The 20,750-nt window shown below is 38.2% G+C and overlaps 2 protein-coding genes across 2 annotated transcripts; one reads left to right on the top strand and one right to left on the bottom strand.

Moving 5' to 3' along the window:
* Positions 1-1,613: 1,613 nt before the first annotated feature.
* LOC140817833 (uncharacterized) lies at positions 1,614-2,057 on the top strand. The gene has a single exon (XM_073177626.1). The coding sequence runs from the start codon at positions 1,614-1,616 to the stop codon at positions 2,055-2,057; it is 444 nt and encodes a 147-aa protein (XP_073033727.1).
* A 14,042-nt stretch (positions 2,058-16,099) lies between these two features.
* Positions 16,100-19,487, bottom strand: LOC140818423 (choline monooxygenase, chloroplastic). The gene is made up of 10 exons (XM_073178367.1): positions 19,084-19,487; positions 18,686-18,731; positions 18,347-18,482; positions 17,959-18,033; positions 17,645-17,857; positions 17,289-17,384; positions 17,037-17,155; positions 16,862-16,955; positions 16,695-16,745; positions 16,100-16,538 (listed from the first exon to the last, which is right to left on the bottom strand). Exons 1-10 carry the CDS (start codon positions 19,418-19,420, stop codon positions 16,401-16,403), a joined length of 1,305 nt encoding a protein of 434 aa, XP_073034468.1. The 5' UTR covers positions 19,421-19,487; the 3' UTR covers positions 16,100-16,400.
* Positions 19,488-20,750: the final 1,263 nt, after the last annotated feature.

The raw sequence follows: 20,750 nt of genomic DNA on the forward strand, positions 1-20,750 counted from the left end.
AAACATCCGAGAGGAGAAGTTGCAGAAGAATGGCTTGAAGATGAATTAAAAAAATGTAAGTGTTGGCAATTGCATTCACAAGTTGAATGAAATAAATTACATTCAATTGCTGCAGTGTAACAACTGAATTGAAGGACATCCACATGCAATTTTCAATTGTCAATCTCTTGTCGGTAGTTACTAATTTTTTTTAAAAAAATTAATTAATGCGGGAGCCACGATAATAATTTAGATTTTTTTATTATTATTATTTAAATAATAATAATAATAATAAGTAAATAAGTAAATAATGATTAATGTGTTATTAAGTTATATGTATAATTTAATATACATATATCATTTGGTTAAATAATTTGTACACATTAAAATAATTCCAAGTTCAACGTAATTCTAATACATGTTTAGAAATTATTTTTTCATGTTAGATATAATGTCAAATATTATGGATAAGTGTTTGATATATACATGAAAATTTAATATTATGTTTGCATTTAATTTTTAAGTTTTTTTTAAAATGCAAATTGTATTGAAAAATATTTTGGTAAATCAATATTCACATTATATTCATATTAAATTATATTGAGTTGTTTACAATTTAACATGAACATATTAAGTAAGATGTGAATATAATATTTAAAATAAAATATTTCAGATGTTCACAAATGAACAAATAATTCTCACTTTATCATTACCTTGATAAAAATAGAAAAAACTGATGAGGAGCCCACATTTTCACGTAAATGTGATTCTCACTTTATCACTACTCTGATTGAAGAGAAAATTTGATGGGGAATGTTATTGTTCATATTAAGTAAAAATGTGAATATAAAGTTATTTAATGAAGTTATTTTGGCTTATAAAGATTCACATAAATGTGAATAATTAAGATGAATAATAATTATAAAGGTGACGTAAGAAAACATGATTCGAGGGAGTTCTTCATAGATCGGTTTAAACTGCCTTGACTAGCCACTGGTCTCCCTGAGGAATGTTGCTCTGACTAAGAGTTAGGTATTTAAAGGGTCTTAGCACTACCTATCTTTCCTGGGAGCACTCTTGGAAAATGTTGATTATGTTACTAAATAATTATTATATAAAGTATTAAAGTAAAGCCAAAATTTTGTCCGGTGAACCGTATAATTTTGAATAATTGAGGAATAGCCACATCATCCTTAATTATGAAAAATTATGCATTAAGTGGATTTGGGTTACATAATGGACATCAATTGTAATTAATTATATAAACATAATAAATTTACCCCATATGGATTTTTATTATATTTATATAACTAATTAGGTTAAAATATCAAATTATATTTTTCTTAATTTACCCACAGGAGTTGAGGAAAATACATTTTGATAGTTTTATCATAAAGTTACAGAAAAATCTTATTAAATTAAAATTTTAGCCCACTAGCAAATTTTATGTCGCTAGATTTTTAAAACATGAATTACATTGGTAAAAAATGATATTGTCTCAAAATTTTAAGCATGTGATATTTTGTGCAGTTATGCAACCTGCGAGTTTTTCTGATATGAAATGTGACATTTCCGAACTAAAGGGCGACAACTATAAAATATGGAAAGAAATAATTCTTCTTTAATTGGGGTGGATGAATATTGATTATGCTATACGGAAAGACGAACCATCTACTATTACTGAAAACAACATTCCTGATGATGTTGATCTTTATGAAAAATGGGAGCGATCTAACCGACTCTGTGTAATGTTCATAAAGACTAAAATCTCTGCTGGTATGCGTGGTTCTGACGACCAGCATAATAATGTCAAAGAGTTACTGAAGGCTATTGATGAACAGTTTCAGTATTCAGATAAGGCACTTGCAAGCACTCAAATTATGGAATTCTCTTCATTAAGGCTCACTAGTGTGAGAGGTGTGCGAGAGCACATCATGAAAATGCGGGACATAGAGGCTCGGCTCAAGAAACTTGAAGTGGAAATGTCTGAGACTTTTCTTGTGCATTACATTGTATGCACTCTTCCACAACAATATGGACCCTTCAAAATTTCCTACAATACACATAAGGATAAATAGTCGATTAATGAATTAATGACCATGTGTGTTCAAGAGGAAGGAAGGTTGTTGATGGAAATGAGTGAAAATATATTTATGACTACACAAGGAAAGTATAAGAAGCAAGCCAAAGTCAAGGGAAAAGGGAAAAGAATAATTCCACCCCAACATGACATCAAGAAAGAATCCAAGTGTTTCTTCTGTAAAAAGACGGGACACATTAAGAAGGATTGCAATAAATTTAAGGAATGGCTTGAAAAGAAAGGTATTCCTACTTCGTTTGTCTGTTATGAATCTAGTATGGTTAATATGATTTATAACACATGGTGGATTGATTTTGGTTCTACAATCCATGTTACAAATACCTTGCAGGGTATGCAAAACCTAAGGAAGCCAATAGAAAATGAGCGAAGCATCTATTCAGGAAACAAGATGTCTTCGCATGTGGAGGCTATTAGAACTTGCTGCCTAGTGTTGAATAGTGGTTATATTCTAAAATTAGAAAAGACCTTTTATGTTCCTAGTTTTTCAAGGAGTTTAATTTAAGTTTCAAAACTTGTACCCCTTGGATATTCATTTCAGTTTTTGGATAAATCAATAAATTTGTTTTATAAATCAAATCTTATTGGAAATGGTATAATGGTTGATGGTTTTTTCTCTATTTCTTTACAAAATAATAACACCACTATGCATGTTCAATGAGGTATCAAAAGATGTAGAACCCGTAATTTGGACTGCGTTTAAGCCATGCATAATTCCTAGTAATTTAATTGCTTGAGTATTTAAATTCTTTTCTTTGAATTTATTTATTTTACGCAGTAGTTAATCGTCATCTTTTCAGTATATAAGTGAGGCCGGACTGGAGATGGAGTATTGAGATAAATTAATAAAGACTTATTTAAGAAGTGGTACTATAGCATGTTCATTTCATTACATTTCAAAAGTTCGTGCATTAAGATTTTTAAGTTGCATTTCACGTTCGATCGAGGATCGGAGACCGGGGAATTTTCAGGAAAATTATTTTATTTCACGATTAATTTTTATAAATTAATTTAGAGCATTTTAAGTGTATTTTTCTAAAATAGGATTTTTGGATATTTTGACCCGCAGGATTTTAATTTTTAGCGGTACGATAATTATATCTAATCAGGGGATTTTTTAATGGTTTGGCTAATATTTTCAAAATCTTTTCAACACGAAATATTTTTCGGGAGTGTGTTTGGATTTAATGGGCCTACTGTTATGCTTATTGGGTTTAATTATATTTTTTTAAACTTTTAAATATGAATTAGGGCCCATTTGTCTAATCTTAAACTATATAATTAGCACCTAATTGTTGCCCTAAGCTCCCCACAAAACCTAATCACACTACTCAGCCGCCCACCCCCCTCCACTCACCAGCCTTCACGTGAGTTGCTGCAGCAAGGATTTTTCGGTGACCCCATTTTTCCCTTCAAGCAAGAATTCCTCCTTCGGTCTTGTGTGCTCCTCGATCGGTGGTTTCAGTATTACGGTGGTGTATACATTTGTGTATGATATCTCTAGATCCAATCCAGTAGCGAGAAGTTGTATCCTAGTTGTTCAAAATTGTGCATGTTTTTCTCATCCCACTCACGTTGTTGTTTAAAATATTTCAAGGGGGCTGCTGTCATGCCATGTGGAGGGGTTGTCATCACCGAGTAAGGGAGAGTTTGGAGATTTAAATCGTGGTTATGGTGAGTCGGTCGAGTGAGGAGTAGGAGAGGAAGCCAAGGTTGAGCGTGTGAGGGAAAAGACGATCGTGTGACATGTGCTCTTTGCATGGGAGAGTAACGTGAATTCTTTGGGTTCAAGAGATTCCTAGGGTAGTCTAGATACGAGTGGTTAAAGGCTGGAACGAAGGATTAGCGTGAGGTGTGAGTTTGTGAGGGAAAGGGGTGCACGAGGTGGTGATATATGAGAGGACCGAGAGTTTTTAGTGGTGAAGGATTTTTTTTAGCCGAGTGTCTTGGGGTGGGTGGTATAGTTTTAGGGTCATTTTAGTGATTTTAAGATATGGTCAAAAGTTGGAAAATATTGGGTTAAATTTTGAGTCAATTCGGGTTTAAACCGGGACCCTAGTCCAAGTTTTAAAACGAATTAGATAAGTTATGATACGGGCTCGAGTTTACGACTAGGAATACTTATAAAAATGTTTTGGGATATTTTAAGGAGTTCGGTAAGCTTCGGGTCAATTTTAGAGGTCCAGGGGTAAAATTGAAATTTTCGGGTTTCCAGGGGCAAAATGGTAATTTTACACCCGGAGTGAGATTTTAGTCCTAGCAGCGCCCTGAGCACGAATCTTAATATTTTTAAATGCTCATGCATCACGTTTACGATTTTTATGCTATTTTAATAATTATGGTGCATGCTTAATTTAAAGGAATTAAGTGAGAAAGTGAAGAGCACTCCGTCTCCGCCGCGCCGCGTCGTTATTTCGTTTGTTTTCTATCAAAACAAACCAAGGCATGTTTATATCTTCTTTCACTCTTCAATCAAGCCATATAGATATATTTAAATATCGCAAGTACATGATTTTAATACAAGATATTTCAGTATGCGATTTAATTATATTACGTGCATTAAACAGAAAATGATTATTTTTGAGATTTATGCGATATGGTTTGTGGTTCATTCACTATGTGGGAGCATTATTTTTACGGTCGCCAGTGACCGCTCAGTTCAGGTTGGTACCATCAGGTCACCAGTGAACGCTCAGTTCAGGTTGGTACCATCGGGTCTTCAGTGACCGCCAGCTCAGTTCCAGGCTCCCCGGTAGTCAGTTACCGATAAGTTCAGCTTAGTGCAGTGGCCACAGGCGTAAAACATAATCTCAACAGAAAATTTTATCAGTTATTTCAGTACAGGCTCCAAGGAGCAAATATTTTTACTGTGATTATCAGTTCAGTTATGCACGTATTATAATTGCTCAGATCAGTTTATTTTCAGCATGATTACAGATTATTTTCAGTATGCCTCATGACCTGATATTTTACCCCATGCATATTTTTATTCAGATTTTACTCGTTACCTGCGATATATGCATGCTGAGTCTTTAGGCTCACTAGACTTGATTGTTGTAGGTACTGATGAGGTCAGGGCCGAGGTCGGGGACCAGTGAGCCAGCTTGGGTCGGCAGTAGTGGCACCCGAGGACCTCAGTGCAGCAGTTGCTATTTTATTTCTCAAACAATATTTTTATCAGTCGTTGGATATTTTTAAATTGTGATTTTTGGCAACTTTATTTTCTTCCGCTGCGATATTTTAAACTTTGACTTTGTTTATCAGTTTAATTATGAACGAGGCAATTTCAGTTATTTTTAAAAGAAAATTTTTAATTTTCCGCAAATTTTCAAGCAAGTATTTTCGGGCCTTCACAGTTGGTATCAGAGCCTATGTTCTTGTAAAGGGTTACACTACTAGTGACCGCGAGAAGCTCACGAAGTCACGTCTTCGGTCTGTAAGTTTTACAGTTCAGCATTTTGTTCAGCAGTTTATTTAAAGCATGAATTTATTTTGTCAGCATGCTTCCAGATTTTCAGTATTTCAGTATTTATTTAAAATAAATTATGGAATTATGCATGTTGGTTACGTACGGGTTATTTTTGGAACAGTATGCCTCCTAGACGTCAGGTAGGACGCCTGCGAGGGGGCCGTGGGTACCGTCATGTGAACGAGTTTGATCAGAGACTGGAGAGGCAGGCACCTCCTCCTCCTACACCTCCTCCACCTCCCCCACCGGACATGAATGCCCAGATGCTAGCTGGGATGACACAGTTCTTCGCACAGTTTGCGGGGAACAATACTGTGGTGACTAGGCCGACAGGGCCCGAGACTGTTTACGAGCGATTTATGAATATGCGTCCAAAGGAGTTTTCTGGGACTTCTGACCCCATGGTTGTCGAGGGATGGATCAAATCTCTCGAGGTCATTTTCGAGTTTATGGAGCTAGGAGACGCAGACCGAGTCCGGTGTGCCACTTATCTGTTCAGTGGTGATGCCCGCTTATGGTGGGAAGGAGCTTCGGTAGCCTTGACTTTGGCTACACTTTCTTGGACCCGCTTTACGGAGGTTTTCTACTCCAAGTATTTTTCTGAGGAGGTTCGCACCAGGCTGACCACCGAGTTTATGAGTCTGAGGCAAGGAGATATGACGGTTACGGAGTTTATCCGTAAGTTCGAGAGGGGCTGTCACTTTGTGCCCCTAATAGCGAATGATGCCAGAGCTAAGTTGATGCACTTTATGGTGGGTTTACGGCCGATCTTGCGCCGTGATGTTAGGGTGTCTGACCCTACTACGTATGAGATTGCGGTCTCCAAAGCTCTTGCCGTCGAGCAGGACCAGCAGGATATTGAGAAGGACCGACAGGGCAAGCGCCCAGCCCAAGTACCGCACCGCCCTCCTCCTCAACAACATCAGCATCAGCATAAGAGGCCATTCCATGGACCGCCTAGAATCAGAGGCCAGCAGCCGCATCAGCAGCAGGGGCGCCCGGCCCCGAGGAATTTTGAGCACCCACTCTGTCCCAGGTGCTCACGCCGCCATCCTGGAGCATGTATGGCTGGCTCAAGAAAGTGTTTCAAGTGTGGTAGTCCAGACCACGTACTGCTGCAGTGCCCTCAGCGGAATCTGCCTACCCAAGGCAGAGTTTATGCTCTCCATGCTGCTGAAACAAACCCGGAGACCATGTTGATGACAGGTACCTTTAAGCTTTAAGTTTATATTTACATTTCAGCGTTTTGGGAACCGGAATTAAGATTCTGAACTTAGAAACTGTTATAGGATTGCATGCTCTACTCAGTATTATTTTGGGAATTTAAGTTAGAAAAACTTTGGCCTCTGCATGTCTATAGGATAGTTCTTGAGATTTTTGGTTTCAGCTGGATGTTCCAAACTTTCAGGGAGAATTTTTATAGCGGGGTCAGCTACGAAAGCCCTGATAGATTCAGGGGCTACTCATTCCTTCATTTCAGAGACCTTCGCTAATTTTCTCAAGGTCAAGACCATTGGCTAGACATAGCCTATTCAGTAGTGTTGCCTTCAGGCGAGGAGATGGCAGCCACCAATGTTATCCGAGATATAGACCTTGAGCTGCACGGTAAGCTTGTATATGCGGATCTGATTGTGCTACCGATGCCGGAATTTGACATCATCCTAGGGATGGACTGGCTACTGAAGAACAGAGTATTGATAGACTTCCAGCGGAGATCTGTTCTCGTCCGACCGCCTGGAATGGAGCAGTTCTTATTTGAGCCGGACAGGTACTTTTCGTTACCGCGCATTATTCCATATATTCAGGCTAGGAAGCTCATGCATAGAGGGTGTCGGGCATTTCTAGCGACCTTTTTATCAGTCCCCGAGGAACCCAGCCAGTCAGCCTCTGATGTTCCGATTTTCAGAGATTTCTTAAACGTTTTTCCCGAAGACGTCTCTGGTATGCCACCCGAGAGAGAGGTGGAGTTTTCCATCGAGCTTATGCCAGGTACAGCTCCGATCTCCAAAGCGCCGTACCGATTAGCACCGACAGAGATGGCAGAGCTGAAGAAGCAGATTCAGGAACTTCTCAACAAGGAGTTCATTCGCCCGAGTTTTTCACCATGGGGCGCGCCAGTCTTGTTTGTTAAGAAAAAGGATGGCTCGATGAGGCTTTGCATTGACTATCGGGAGTTGAACAGGGTTACAGTAAAGAACAAATACCCATTGCCGAGGATTGAGGATCTGTTTGACCAGTTGCAGGGAGCTTCGATTTTCTCCAAGATAGATTTGCGTTCTGGTTATCATCAGTTGAGGGTGAGAGATGCTGATGTTTCTAAGACTGTTTTCAGGACTCGTTATGGCCACTACGAGTTCCTTGTGATGCCGTTTGGTCTGACGAATGCGCCAACGATCTTCATGGATCTCATGAATCGCGTATTTCAGCCGTACCTCGACCAGTTTGTGATAGTGTTCATAGATGACATACTCGTCTACTCCAAGAGTCTGGAGGAGCACAGCAGGCATCTGACCACAGTGTTGTAGACATTGCAGAAGCACAAATTATTCGCAAAGTTCAGTAAGTGCGAATTTTGGTTAGAGAAGGTGGCGTTCCTAGGCCACATTGTTTCCAGTAGTGGTATTGAGGTAGACCCCGCAAAAGTTGCAGCACTCAGAGATTGGGTTGTGCCTCAGAATGCATCCGAGATCCGCAGTTTTCTTGGGCTGGCAGGATATTACAGGAAGTTCATCCAGGGATTCTCATCCATTGCCGTTCCACTCACAGCACTGACCAAGAAGAATGTGAAATTTGTGTGGAGCAAGGAGTGTCAGAAGAGCTTCGATACTTTGAAGCAAGCTCTTATCTCAGCACCCGTTTTGGTTGTACCGTCAGGATCTGGTGAGTTAGTCCTTTATAGCGATGCTTCGAAGCTTGGTTTAGGTGCGGTTCTGATGCAGCATGGGAGAGTGATAGCGTATGCTTCTCGACAGCTAAAGATCCATGAGAAGAACTACCCTACCCATGATCTGGAGTTAGCAGCAGTAGTTTTTGCTTTGAAGATTTGGAGGCATTATCTGTATGGAGAGAAGTGCCAGATCTTTACCGATCACAAGAGCCTCAAGTATTTCTTTACGCAGAAGGAGCTGAACATGCGTCAGAGGCGTTGGCTGGAGCTTGTGAAAGATTATGACTGTGACATTAGCTACCACCCGGGTAAAGCTAATGTAGTTGCGGATGCATTGAGAAGAAAAGTCGCAGTGATGGCTCACTTGACGATTCAGAGACCTCTTCAGACTGAGATGCAGAGGTTTGGTCTAGAGACTTATCCTCGAGGTAGAGTTCCCCGTCTATCTACCTTGACTATTCAGTCCTCCCTTCTAGACCGTATTCGCAGTGGTCAGGCAGCAGATGAGCAGTTGACTCAGTGGAAGCAGAGAGATGAGGCCAAGGGCAGTGTCTTGTATTCAGTCAGCGACGGTATAGTGCGATACCGAGACAGGATGTGGGTTCCTAGCAGTGATTCTATCCGAGCAGACATCTTATCGGAGGCCCATACGTCCCCGTACTCCATTCACACTGGGAGTACAAAGATGTACAAAGATCTGCAGCTATTGTATTGGTGGCCAGGGATGAAGAAGGACATCAGGCGTTTTGTATCCGAGTGCCTGACTTGCCAGTTGGTGAAGGCCGAGCATCAGAGACCAGCAGGTTTGCTCAAGCCTCTTCCTATTCCTGAGTGGAAGTGGGAGAACGTCACCATGGATTTTGTGACCGGTTTGCCGAGATCAGCCAGAGGATCGAATGCCATTTGGGTGATTGTAGATCGTCTTACCAAATCAGCGCACTTCTTACCTATTAAGACGACATTCACCATGATTCAGTATGCAGAGTTGTATAACCGGGAGATAGTCCGACTTCATGGTATTCCAGTTTCGATCGTATCCGACAGAGATCCCAGATTCACTTCCTCATTTTGGAAGAGCTTGCATTCGACTTTGGGTACGAAGCTGCTGTTTAGCACAGCTTTCCATCCGCAGACAGATGGACATTCGGAGCGAGTTATTCAGATTTTGGAGGATCTTCTTCGCGCTTGCGTCATTGATTTCTCAGGGAGTTGGGAGTCGAACTTACCATTGGTAGAGTTCACCTATAACAACAGTTTCCAGTCGTCTATAGGTATGGCTCCATATGAAGCACTGTATGGTCGCAATTGCAGATCTCCTGTTCATTGGGATGAAGTAGGAGAGAGAGCAGAGTTGGGTCCAGAGATTGTTCAGCAGGCAGCAGATGTAGTAGTCAAGATCCGTGATAGGATGAGGACTGCTCAGAGCCGACAGAAGAGTTATGCCGATCAGCGGAGGAGAGACTTAGAGTTTGCAGTGGGCGATCATGTCTTCGTGAAAGTGGCACCTATGAAGGGTGTCATGCGATTTGGGAAGAAAGGGAAGCTCAGTCCGAGATTCATTGGATCATTTGAGATCCTCGACAGAGTTGGGACGCTAGCTTATCGTGTTGCTCTTCCGCCGAATCTGGCCGGAGTACACAATGTGTTCCACGTCTCTATGCTGAGGAAGTATATGGCAAATCCCTCGCATGTTCTGAACTTCGAGCCGTTGCAGCTTACTCCAAACCTGTCTTATGAGGAGAGATCAGTGCAGATCTTAGACAGACAGGAAAAGAAGCTTCGTAACAAATTGGTACAGCGAGTCAAAGTCAAATGGCTCAACCATTCAGAAGAGGAAGCTACATGGGAGTCTGAGCCAGAGATGAGGAGTCGGTATCCCGAATTATTTGGTGAGTTTTAATTTCGAGGACGAAATTTATTTTAAGGGGGGAAGGATTGTAGAACCCGTAATTTGGACTGCGTTTAAGCCATGCATAATTCCTAGTAATTTAATTGCTTGAGTATTTAAATTCTTTTCTTTGAATTTATTTATTTTACGCAGTAGTTAATCGTCATCTTTTCAGTATATAAGTGAGGTCGGACTGGAGATGGAGTATTGAGATAAATTAATAAAGACTTATTTAAGAAGTGGTACTATAGCATGTTCATTTCATTACATTTCAAAAGTTCGTGCATTAAGATTTTTAAGTTGCATTTCACGTTCGATCGAGGATCGGAGACCGGGGAATTTTCAGGAAAATTATTTTATTTCACGATTAATTTTTATAAATTAATTTAGAGCATTTTAAGTGTATTTTTCGAAAATAGGATTTTTGGATATTTTGACCCGCAGGATTTTAATTTTTAGCGGTACGATAATTATATCTAATCGGGGGATTTTTTAATGGTTTGGCTAATATTTTCAAAATCTTTTCAACACGAAATATTTTTCGGGAGTGTGTTTGGATTTAATGGGCCTACTGTTATGCTTATTGGGTTTAATTATATTTTTTTAAACTTTTAAATATGAATTAGGGCCCATTTGTCTAATCTTAAACTATATAATTAGCACCTAATTGTTGCCCTAAGCTCCCCACAAAACCTAATCACACTACTCAGCCGCCCACCCCCCTCCACTCACCAGCCTTCACGTGAGTTGCTGCAGCAAGGATTTTTCGTTGACCCCATTTTTCCCTTCAAGCAAGAATTCCTCCTTCGGTCTTGTGTGCTCCTCGATCGGTGGTTCCAAAAATAATTATCAGGCACGCCTCATATCTCTTTTGTGCATCATTCATGTTCAGTATTACGGTGGTGTATACATTTGTGTATGATATCTCTAGATCCAATCCAGTAGCGAGAAGTTGTATCCTAGTTGTTCAAAATTGTGCATGTTTTTCTCATCCCACTCACGTTGTTGTTTAAAATATTTCAAGGGGGCTGCTGTCATGCCATGTGGAGGGGTTGTCATCACCGAGTAAGGGAGAGTTTGGAGATTTAAATCGTGGTTATGGTGAGTCGGTCGAGTGAGGAGTAGGAGAGGAAGCCAAGGTTGAGCGTGTGAGGGAAAAGACGATCGTGTGACATGTGCTCTTTGCATGGGAGAGTAACGTGAATTCTTTGGGTTCAGGAGATTCCTAGGGTAGTCTAGATACGAGTGGTTAAAGGCTGGAACGAAGGATTAGCGTGAGGTGTGAGTTTGTGAGGGAAAGGGGTGCACGAGGTGGTGATATGTGAGAGGACCGAGAGTTTTTAGTGGTGAAGGATTTTTTTTAGCCGAGTGTCTTGGGATGGGTGGTATAGGTTTAGGGTCATTTTAGTGATTTTAGGATATGGTCAAAAGTTGGAAAATATTGGGTTAAATTTTGAGTCAATTCGGGTTTAAACCGGGACCCTAGTCCAAGTTTTAAAACGAATTAGATAAGTTATGATACGGGCTCGAGTTTACGACTAGGAATACTTATAAAAATGTTTTGGGATATTTTAAGGAGTTCGGTAAGCTCTGGGTCAATTTTAGAGATACAGGGGTAAAATTGAAATTTTCGGGTTTCCAGGGGTAAAAGGTAATTTTGCACCCGGGGTGAGATTTTAGTCCTAGCAGCGCCCTGAGCACGAATCATGATATTTTAAAATGTTCATGCATCACGTTTACGATTTTTTTATGCTATTATAATAATTATGGTGCATGCTTGATTTAAAGGAATTAAATGAAGAAGTGAGGAGCACTCCGTCTCCGCCGCGCCGCGTCGTTATTTCGTTTGTTTTCTATCAAAACAAACCAAGGCATGTTTATATCTTCTTTCACTCTTCAATCAAGCCATATAGATATTTTTAAATATCGCAAGTACATGATTTTAATACAAGATATTTCAGTATGCGATTTAATTATATTACGTGCATTAAACAGAAAATGATTATTTTTGAGATTTATGCGATATGGCTTGTGGTTCATTCACTATGTGGGAGCATTATTTTTACGGTCGCCAGTGACCGCTCAGTTCAGGTTGGTACCATCGGGTCTTCAGTGACCGCCAGCTCAGTTCCAGGCTCCCCGGTAGTCAGTTACCGATCAGTTCAGCTTAGTGCAGTGGCCACAGGCGTAAAACATAATCTCAACAGAAAATTTTATCAGTTATTTCAGTACAGGCTCCAAGGAGCAAATATTTTTACTGTGATTATCAGTTCAGTTATGCACGTATTATAATTGCTCAGATCAGTTTATTTTCAGCATGATTACAGATTATTTTCAGTATGCCTCATGACATGATATTTTACCCCATGCATATTTTTATTCAGATTTTACTCGTTACCTGCGATATATGCATGCTGAGTCTTTAGGCTCACTAGACTTGATTGTTGTAGGTACTGATGAGGTCAGGGCCGAGGTCGGGGACCAGTGAGCCAGCTTGGGTCGGCAGTAGTGGCACCCGAGGACCTCAGTGCAGCAGTTGCTATTTTATTTCTCAAACAATATTTTTATCAGTCGTTGGATATTTTTAAATTGTGATTTTTGGCAACTTTATTTTCTTCCGCTGCGATATTTTAAACTTTGACTTTGTTTATCAGTTTAATTATGAACGAGGCAATTTCAGTTATTTTTAAAAGAAAATTTTTAATTTTCCGCAAATTTTCAAGCAAGTATTTTCGGGCCTTCACAAAAGATGTGTTATAAACGAAGATTCCTCTATATTATGGCACAAGAGATTGGGACACATCTCCATATAGAGAACTAAAAGATTAGTACTCAGTACTTTATATTTTACTGATTTTGAGACTTGTGTGGACTGTATTAAGGGAAAGCAACCAATAAGTCTAAAAATGGTGTCAAAAGGAGTTCAGAATATTAGAAATCATACATTCAGATATTTGTTGTCCAAATATGGACATGCAAAGTCCGAAATACTTCATCTCTTTCAATGATGATTATTCACGATACATGTATATCTACATGCTTCATAACAAAAACGAAGCACTTGAAGCCTTTAAGGTTTAAGTGGAGAAGCAATGCGGAAAACATATTAAGATCATGAGAACTGATAGAGGTGGAGAATATTACGGTAGACACATTGAAAATGGACATGCACCTGGTCCGTTTGCGAAGTTTCTCCAAGAACATGGGATTGTTGCCCAATATACTATGCCTGGTTCTCCGGACCAGAATGACGTAGCTGAGAGGAGAAACCGAACATTATTGGACATGGTAAGGAGCATGTTTAGTAGCTCCAAACTTCCTAAATCCTTGTGGACTGAAGCTCTTAATACAGCTTTGTATATATTAAACTAAGTTCCAACTAAGGCTGTCCCAAAGATGCCATTTGAGTTATTTAAAGGTTGGAAACCGAGTTTGCAACATATACGCGTTTGGGGTTGTCCTTATGAAATAAGAGTTTACAACCCACATGAAAAAAAACTGGACCCAAGAACTATAAGTGGATATTTCATTGGGTATGCCGAAGAATCAAAAGGGTACAGATTCTATTGTCCATCTCACAATACTAGAATTGTGGAATCAAGAAATGCTAAATTTCTTGAAAATGGCTTGATTAGTGGGAGTGGTCATGACATAGTTTTTGAGAATGGTCACATTAATGCACAACCCTCTTATTCAAATGTCATATTGATTGTTATTCACACCCCTCAAGACCAAATGAGTGTTAGGCAACCGATTACCGAAGTTCCACAAATCGCTGATGAAAATCCAGTAGATCAATTTGTTAATGAAGAACAACAAGAAAATATTGATCAATCAAACAACTTTAGGAGATATACTAGAATAAGAAGATCAGCAATGTCTAGTGATTATGTTCTGTATTTACAAGAATCGGATTTTAACATCGGAGCCGAAAATGATCCTGAAATGTTTTCACAAGCCATGAGTTGTAATGAGTCAAAATTATGGTTTAATGCTATGAAAGAAGAGATGAACTCTATGGCAGTTAATGGATTCTGGGATCTTGTTCAGTTGCCTGATGGTGTAAAAGCCATTGGATGTAAATGGGTCTTCAAAACAAAGAAAGACTCATTAGGCAACATTGAAAGGTATAAAGCAAGACTCATAGCTAAAATATTCACTCAGTAGGAAGGAATCGACTGCAAGGAGACTTTTTCTCCTGTATCTAAGAAAGATTCTTTACGTATGATTCTAGCATTAGTTGCACATTTTGACTTAGATTTACAATAAATAGATGTGACAACAGCTTTTCTCAATGGCGAACTAGAGGAAGAGGTTTATATGAAACAAACTGAAAGATTCTTCTCTAGTAATGGTGAGCAATTGGTTTGTAAGCTTAAGAAATCAATACATTGATTGAAATAAGCTTCCCGTCATTGGTATTTAAAATTTCATGATGTTATCTCTTCATTCAGATTCGTTGCGAACCCCATGGATCAATGTACATACCAGAAGGTCAGTGGGAGCAATATTTGTTTCCTTATTCTATATGTGGATGATATATTACTTGCAACCAATGATAAGGGTTTGTTATATGAAGTGAAACAATTTCTCTCTAAAAACTTTGATGTGAAGAATATGGGCGATGCATCTTATGCCATTGGTATTAAGATACATAGAGACCTAATTAAAGGTATTCTAGGTTTGTCTCAAGAAACCTATATCAACAAAGTTTTAGAGAGATGTCGGATGAAAGATTGTTCACCAAGTATATCTCCCGTTGAATCCACTTCAGGATATTTTCATGCTAGCTGGTGGAGCTATATCTTGGAGAAGCGCAAAGCAGACATTGACTGCTACTTCTACTATGGAAGCTAAGTTTGTAGCTTGTTTTGAGGCAACCTCACATGGTGTATGGTTGAAGAGTTTCATTTTGAGACTTAGAATTATAGAATCTATATCTAGACCATTAAGAATATATTGTGACAATTCAGCTGCTGTTTTTATGGCTAAAAATAAGAAAAGTGGTAGTCAAAGCAAGCACATCGACATTAAGTATTTAGCCATACAAGAATGTGTTAAAGATAAGAAGTTACTTATCGAACACATTAGTACTGAATTGATGATTGCGGATCCTTTGACTAAAGGTATGCCACCATTCAAATTTAAGGATCATACAGAAAGAATGAGACTTGGTTCTTTTATGTAATTTGTTGTAAGAACAAATTTAATGAAATTTTGATGTGATATTTTCTCATATTTATTGTGTACACATTCATTGATTTGAGAAATATCAATAAAGTTGGACCTCGAATAAACATAAGGTTTATTCATTAAGTTGTTTGAGATATATAATAAATTGTGATATATGGAAGATAATAATCGCTTTTAGATGACCTATCGCCATAATTCATGTATTTTATTTTTTCCTATGGTAAATGAGATATATGTGTCAAGTGGGAGAATGTAAGAAAAACGTGACACATATTAAAAGAAGTAGCGTGTACAAATTGAAATTGGCCAAACTAATTCTTTAAAAAGTCCGTCTCAATAGCTCAAGGATCGTAGGTTCAATTCTTACTTATTAAGAAATAAATTAAATAATTCGAAAAAAAAGGCTTTGCCTTGATCCTTATTCCGCACTAGTCATTCGGTGTGAATGAGAAAGCATTAAGTGAGTTTTAGTGAAGAGTCATGGATCGTATTACGGGACAATTAATTATGGATTTGACGTTCGTTTGGAGAGAACTTCTCTATCTTCTTTTGAATACTATATTTTTTGAGAAAATTCAAGATGACTTTCATTCAGTCATGTTCTGACTTTAAATAGAAGAATTGACATTATTCCAGGGGATGATCTTTTATTCCAAAATAGAATGCTGGAAATAAAATCTACATCTTAAGAAATAAGGTAGCTAGGATCCTTCCTTCTTTGCCGTGACCTTACCATGACATTCGTAGAACCAGAAATACTAACAATTCAGCCATTGGATTGATTTGTTGGTGGAAATGCAAACATTGAGTTTGCAGAAAGAATATGGTTTCCCAAATTACATCGTTTTCATTTGATCCATGTTTATTCCTCAAAAAACTTGGAACATTATTTCCTGAGATTTTCGTGCAATAAACAATGGAAATGATGCATAGCCATCTCCACACTTGGACTATAGCGGCCAACGTTATATGCCGGAGACTCGAGTCCCCTCTGGACAGCTTCGCTCAGCGTAATATCCTCTAACTGCACGACGGAACACAATGTTTATACAATTTATATGTATGCACCATGAAGAGTTGGCAGGGCGATTAAACAAAGAAGACTATTTCATTCATAAATCAAATAAATTTTTTTCAAGTTCAATGTATAATTTTTGAAAATGCTGACAACTAGGCACACCTGCACTTTTTCACTGTCTTCCAAACTCTTTTCAATGAAAGCACTATCACCCTGAGAGGTAGAAAAATCGAGCTAATAAAATCATGCTACGTAGAATTATCAGTTTGAATCAATTGTACATCGAATCGTTTTAACCTTGATAAGAATATCATCAATAAGAAATATACCTTGAGAGAAGAATCTAGAAAATAATCGAAAACCACTTTGCATCTCCGAGGTCCCAGTGGTAGCACGAGATTTGTGTCCATCCATGGACCGTATCTATAAAAGGCATCGCGAACAGGTCAAACGAAAAAGGCATCCAAACCCAAACTTGATGCATTAAAATACAATATCACTAACCTATTGATCATGAAGTTTGGATAAACAAACGCATATAAAGCTTTCGACCCAAGTCGAACAAATTCTTGATTGTCTGTCGCACCTCCTTCACAAATTTGTATGCTAACTTTTTCAAACATCTTGACAATAAGAGGGAGAGAATCACATAAGATTCCAAGAATCATATCAAGATCTTCACAGTATCACAAGCACATATTGAGACGAAAACAAGGAAAAATGGAAATAATACGAGAGGTTAACAACAGAGAATACTTTAGTCGAATAAGAATCGAGCTGGAGACCAGATGCAAGTCCTTTATGTGCATATGGCACGTGATAACCGCCATCCAAATAGTTGTCACAGAACACCTGCCGAATAAACGTGCATTCGTTTGGATTTGGACTCATCAATTACTATGCTCCATTGTACTGGTAACTCAAATACTCTACATTTCTTTTTTCAAATAGACTAGGATATACCAGATTAACTAATGTTGTACATGAATTGATGAATTTGATTTAGATGAAGGGAATCGATTTGGGGAAGGAATTGAGGGGTGGATTTCAAAGGACACCCAAGAATCTTAGGTGTATCCGAAATTAAACTGAAAAATGTGTTGTAAACCAACCTTCCAATTGCATTCGATAGTATATGTTCGTCTACAAACGTAATCCAACGAAGTGTCAACCCCATTGTTACTTAGTATTTCAGCTGTACTACCAAGCCATTCATCGCCCACAACTTGGCTATCGACTTCCCCCTCATGCCTCGTTTCTTCATTGAAATTGATTAGGACAAATGGCCCCCAAATAGCGACTTTGAGAGGAACAAGTCCCATTTCCTATCTTACAGTTTACACAAGGTCAGGACAAAAACCAATATTATACATCATCATTAATAAAATGTAGAAAATTAATAGAAGAAAATTGCTTTGTGGCATACATTCACTTTGAAATTCTTTATTCCTGTTATTCTAGTTGCCTTTATGAGTGCTCCATTCAACCCATATGTCCAACCCTGGAAGTGTCAAAGAAAAAGGCAACAAGAAAAATAGGAACATAATGGTTGGATATTATGAGTGTATAATCGAATGCAACAAATAAAGAATTATGGCATTAAACATCGATTTTGAAGAATTTGGAAACGACGGACAGGTTTATATGAGAATGAATCTATCATATATATATTGTTTAGGAGCTGAGGAAAATAGAAAAGGATCCCCAGAATCATAGTGACCTTCACGACATAACGAGAAGATTCATATCGACGAACTAGGTGGAACATCTTATAACTCAAGACATTAACAACCATTTAACCATGTAAAACTCACATGATATGGGCAGACAAAACAAGTCTTCTTCCCCATCCCCGAGGCAAGTAGAGAGGCGTGATGGCGGCAAACATTGTGAAACGCATTTAACATTCCCTTTTCATCCCGACAGACCACATACTCTATACTTCCCAAGCTGCAAAGGTAACCAGTTGGCCACAATCAAAGACAAGCTTACTCACACTTCTTGTTTTCTTGTCATCATAAGACTGATGTTTTTTGTTGTGTGTAACATGTCTGGTGCACAATTCTTAGTTCTTAGAAGCTGAATTCTAGAACAGAGGAGCAAAAATATTGGTGGTGATCACATTGAAACAATATAACTACAGCTAGTATTACCTGCCGGTGAAAAAATCGCGAGGATCTCTAATCTGATCGGAGTATCCTAGCCAAAAAAATGCAAGAATTAGAAGATTCCTATGTGTAAACAAACCAAAACAGTACATAAACACATTCAATGAAACTATACACGCACACCTGTACATATAAAATAAGTGAACGGCAGCATCATTAAATCTTAGCCATCTTTTATCAATTTCTACTTTTTTCGAGCTATAATACAAGGATCAAGATATCACATAAATCAATATATAAAGCTTAACTTGATTTATTTTCACATTTTGTCATAAAATATGTCTTTTGTTTCTTAAAAATACATTTTAAATTATAATAAATTATCAATTAGTTCATAACAAAAATATTTCTTTTAAAACATAAATAGTTGTAAAAAAGAATACCAACGGGGTGCCATCCCTTGTAGAAGACTTGATCGAGCTCAAGAGCGTAGAAATCAGGATCAGTGTACCAAGAACTTGGCGGGGTCGAAGCTTCGTCTATCGGAATTCCGGGGTGAAATTCTTGGACCAATTTTCGAGCTTTCTCATGAATACCATTAATTTCTTCGACGCAATTAGGCTGCAGAGAATTCTCAAGATCGCTGCAACGTCGGACGAAAATCTCGTTGGATTGAGACTGATTTATGGGTTTATTCGCAAATTCAAAACGGGTTTTGTGTTTGAATTGCGAGATTTGATGGAAGGTGAGGAGCTTCTGCATCATCTGTAAATTTATCATTGTGAATAAAATTTGGTTCGTCTTTCGTGTGATCTTTATTGATAATTATTACAAAAACTTCACCATCAGTAACCCGATATGTTCCAAATGTTGATTATTAATTTAGCAATATTTACTATTTAAATAGATATTGGAGCTAGTAACTATTCCATTGAATTGTATATATATATATATGTATATATATATATATATGTATATATATATATATATAGTACTTGATAATTATACTAATTGCATGCGATAATAAATCAATTACGCTACCCAAGTCCAAATAAGCAAAAACCTGTGTGAGACGGTCTCACGAGTCGTATTAGTGAGACGAATCTTTTATTTGGGTCACCCATGAAAAAGTATTACTTTTTATGCTAAAAATATTACTTTTTATTATGAATATTGGTAGAGTTGATACGTCTCACAGATTATGATCCGTGAGACGGTCTCACATGAGACTCACTCCACATGTATATCCTTGCTCTGGTATAGCCTCGTATACGGATCTGTATCACGTTCGATTAGGGTCGTATTCTATGGTTACGATAGAAAACCATTTTATATATATATGTGTGTTAAATATACACCAGTGACTTTTGTTTGTTGGTACCATCTATTTTGTTCTGGCGTTGGTTTGGTGCCATTTAATTTGTTCTGGCGTTGGTTTCGTGTTTTCCGTCTCCCAGTCGGTGTCATTGTTAGCTGACGAGGTGTCGTTATTTCCTTAACTTTTCCCATGACTAGATGATGAAACCGATGTCGAATCTTGTTCAGCCGATTGGATTCCTGGTCATATGGGATGCGAATCTGGTCATCCAAAAAAAGAAAATGCTAATTAAATCCAGTCGCACCTTTGATTCAATAAACAACATGAATTCTTTAACCTTCAATTTTAAATTTTTAGAAACAAGTAATGTGTACTCGCCCCTAAATAGGTATGTAAACAAACCAAACCGTTCGCGAGTTATTCGGAGCTCGGCTCGATAAAAAGCTTGTTTGAGTTCGTTTGTTAATCATATCAAACCAAGCTCAAGCTCGATTTTGAGCTCGACAATTTAATCAAACCAAGCTCAAGCCTAAGCGTATTCGACTCGTGAGCTCGCAAACATGTTCGTTAATAGGATCGCGAGCTCGAACTCGGCTCGTTTAGGTGGCTCGTAAGCTCGAGCTTGACTCATTTGTTGAGTTGACAAATAAAAATATTAGTACTAATAAAAGTTAAACTTTTATGTCTAATATAAAATTAGTTCATAGATATATTTAATTTTAACAAGCTCGAATCAAGCTCTAATTCGAGCTCAATTGTATGTTTTACGAGCTCGAAAACGAGCCGAGCTCA

Source organism: Primulina eburnea, chromosome 17 (assembly GCF_022965805.1).
Source record: "Primulina eburnea isolate SZY01 chromosome 17, ASM2296580v1, whole genome shotgun sequence".
NCBI lineage: Eukaryota > Viridiplantae > Streptophyta > Magnoliopsida > Lamiales > Gesneriaceae > Primulina > Primulina eburnea.

Bases quoted from the DNA above. Each gene is read 5' to 3' on its own strand.
- LOC140817833 (XM_073177626.1), top strand. From the start codon at position 1,614: ATGAATATTGATTATGCTATACGGAAAGACGAACCATCTACTATTACT.
- LOC140818423 (XM_073178367.1), bottom strand. From the start codon at position 19,420: ATGATAAATTTACAGATGATGCAGAAGCTCCTCACCTTCCATCAAATC. The intron at 18,034-18,346 runs GTGAGTTTTACA...TGACACTTCCAG, and splicing joins GTTTTGTCTGCCCATATCAT to GGTTGGACATATGGGTTGAA. The intron at 17,858-17,958 runs GTATGCCACAAA...ACTGTAAGATAG, and splicing joins TAAAGAATTTCAAAGTGAAT to GAAATGGGACTTGTTCCTCT.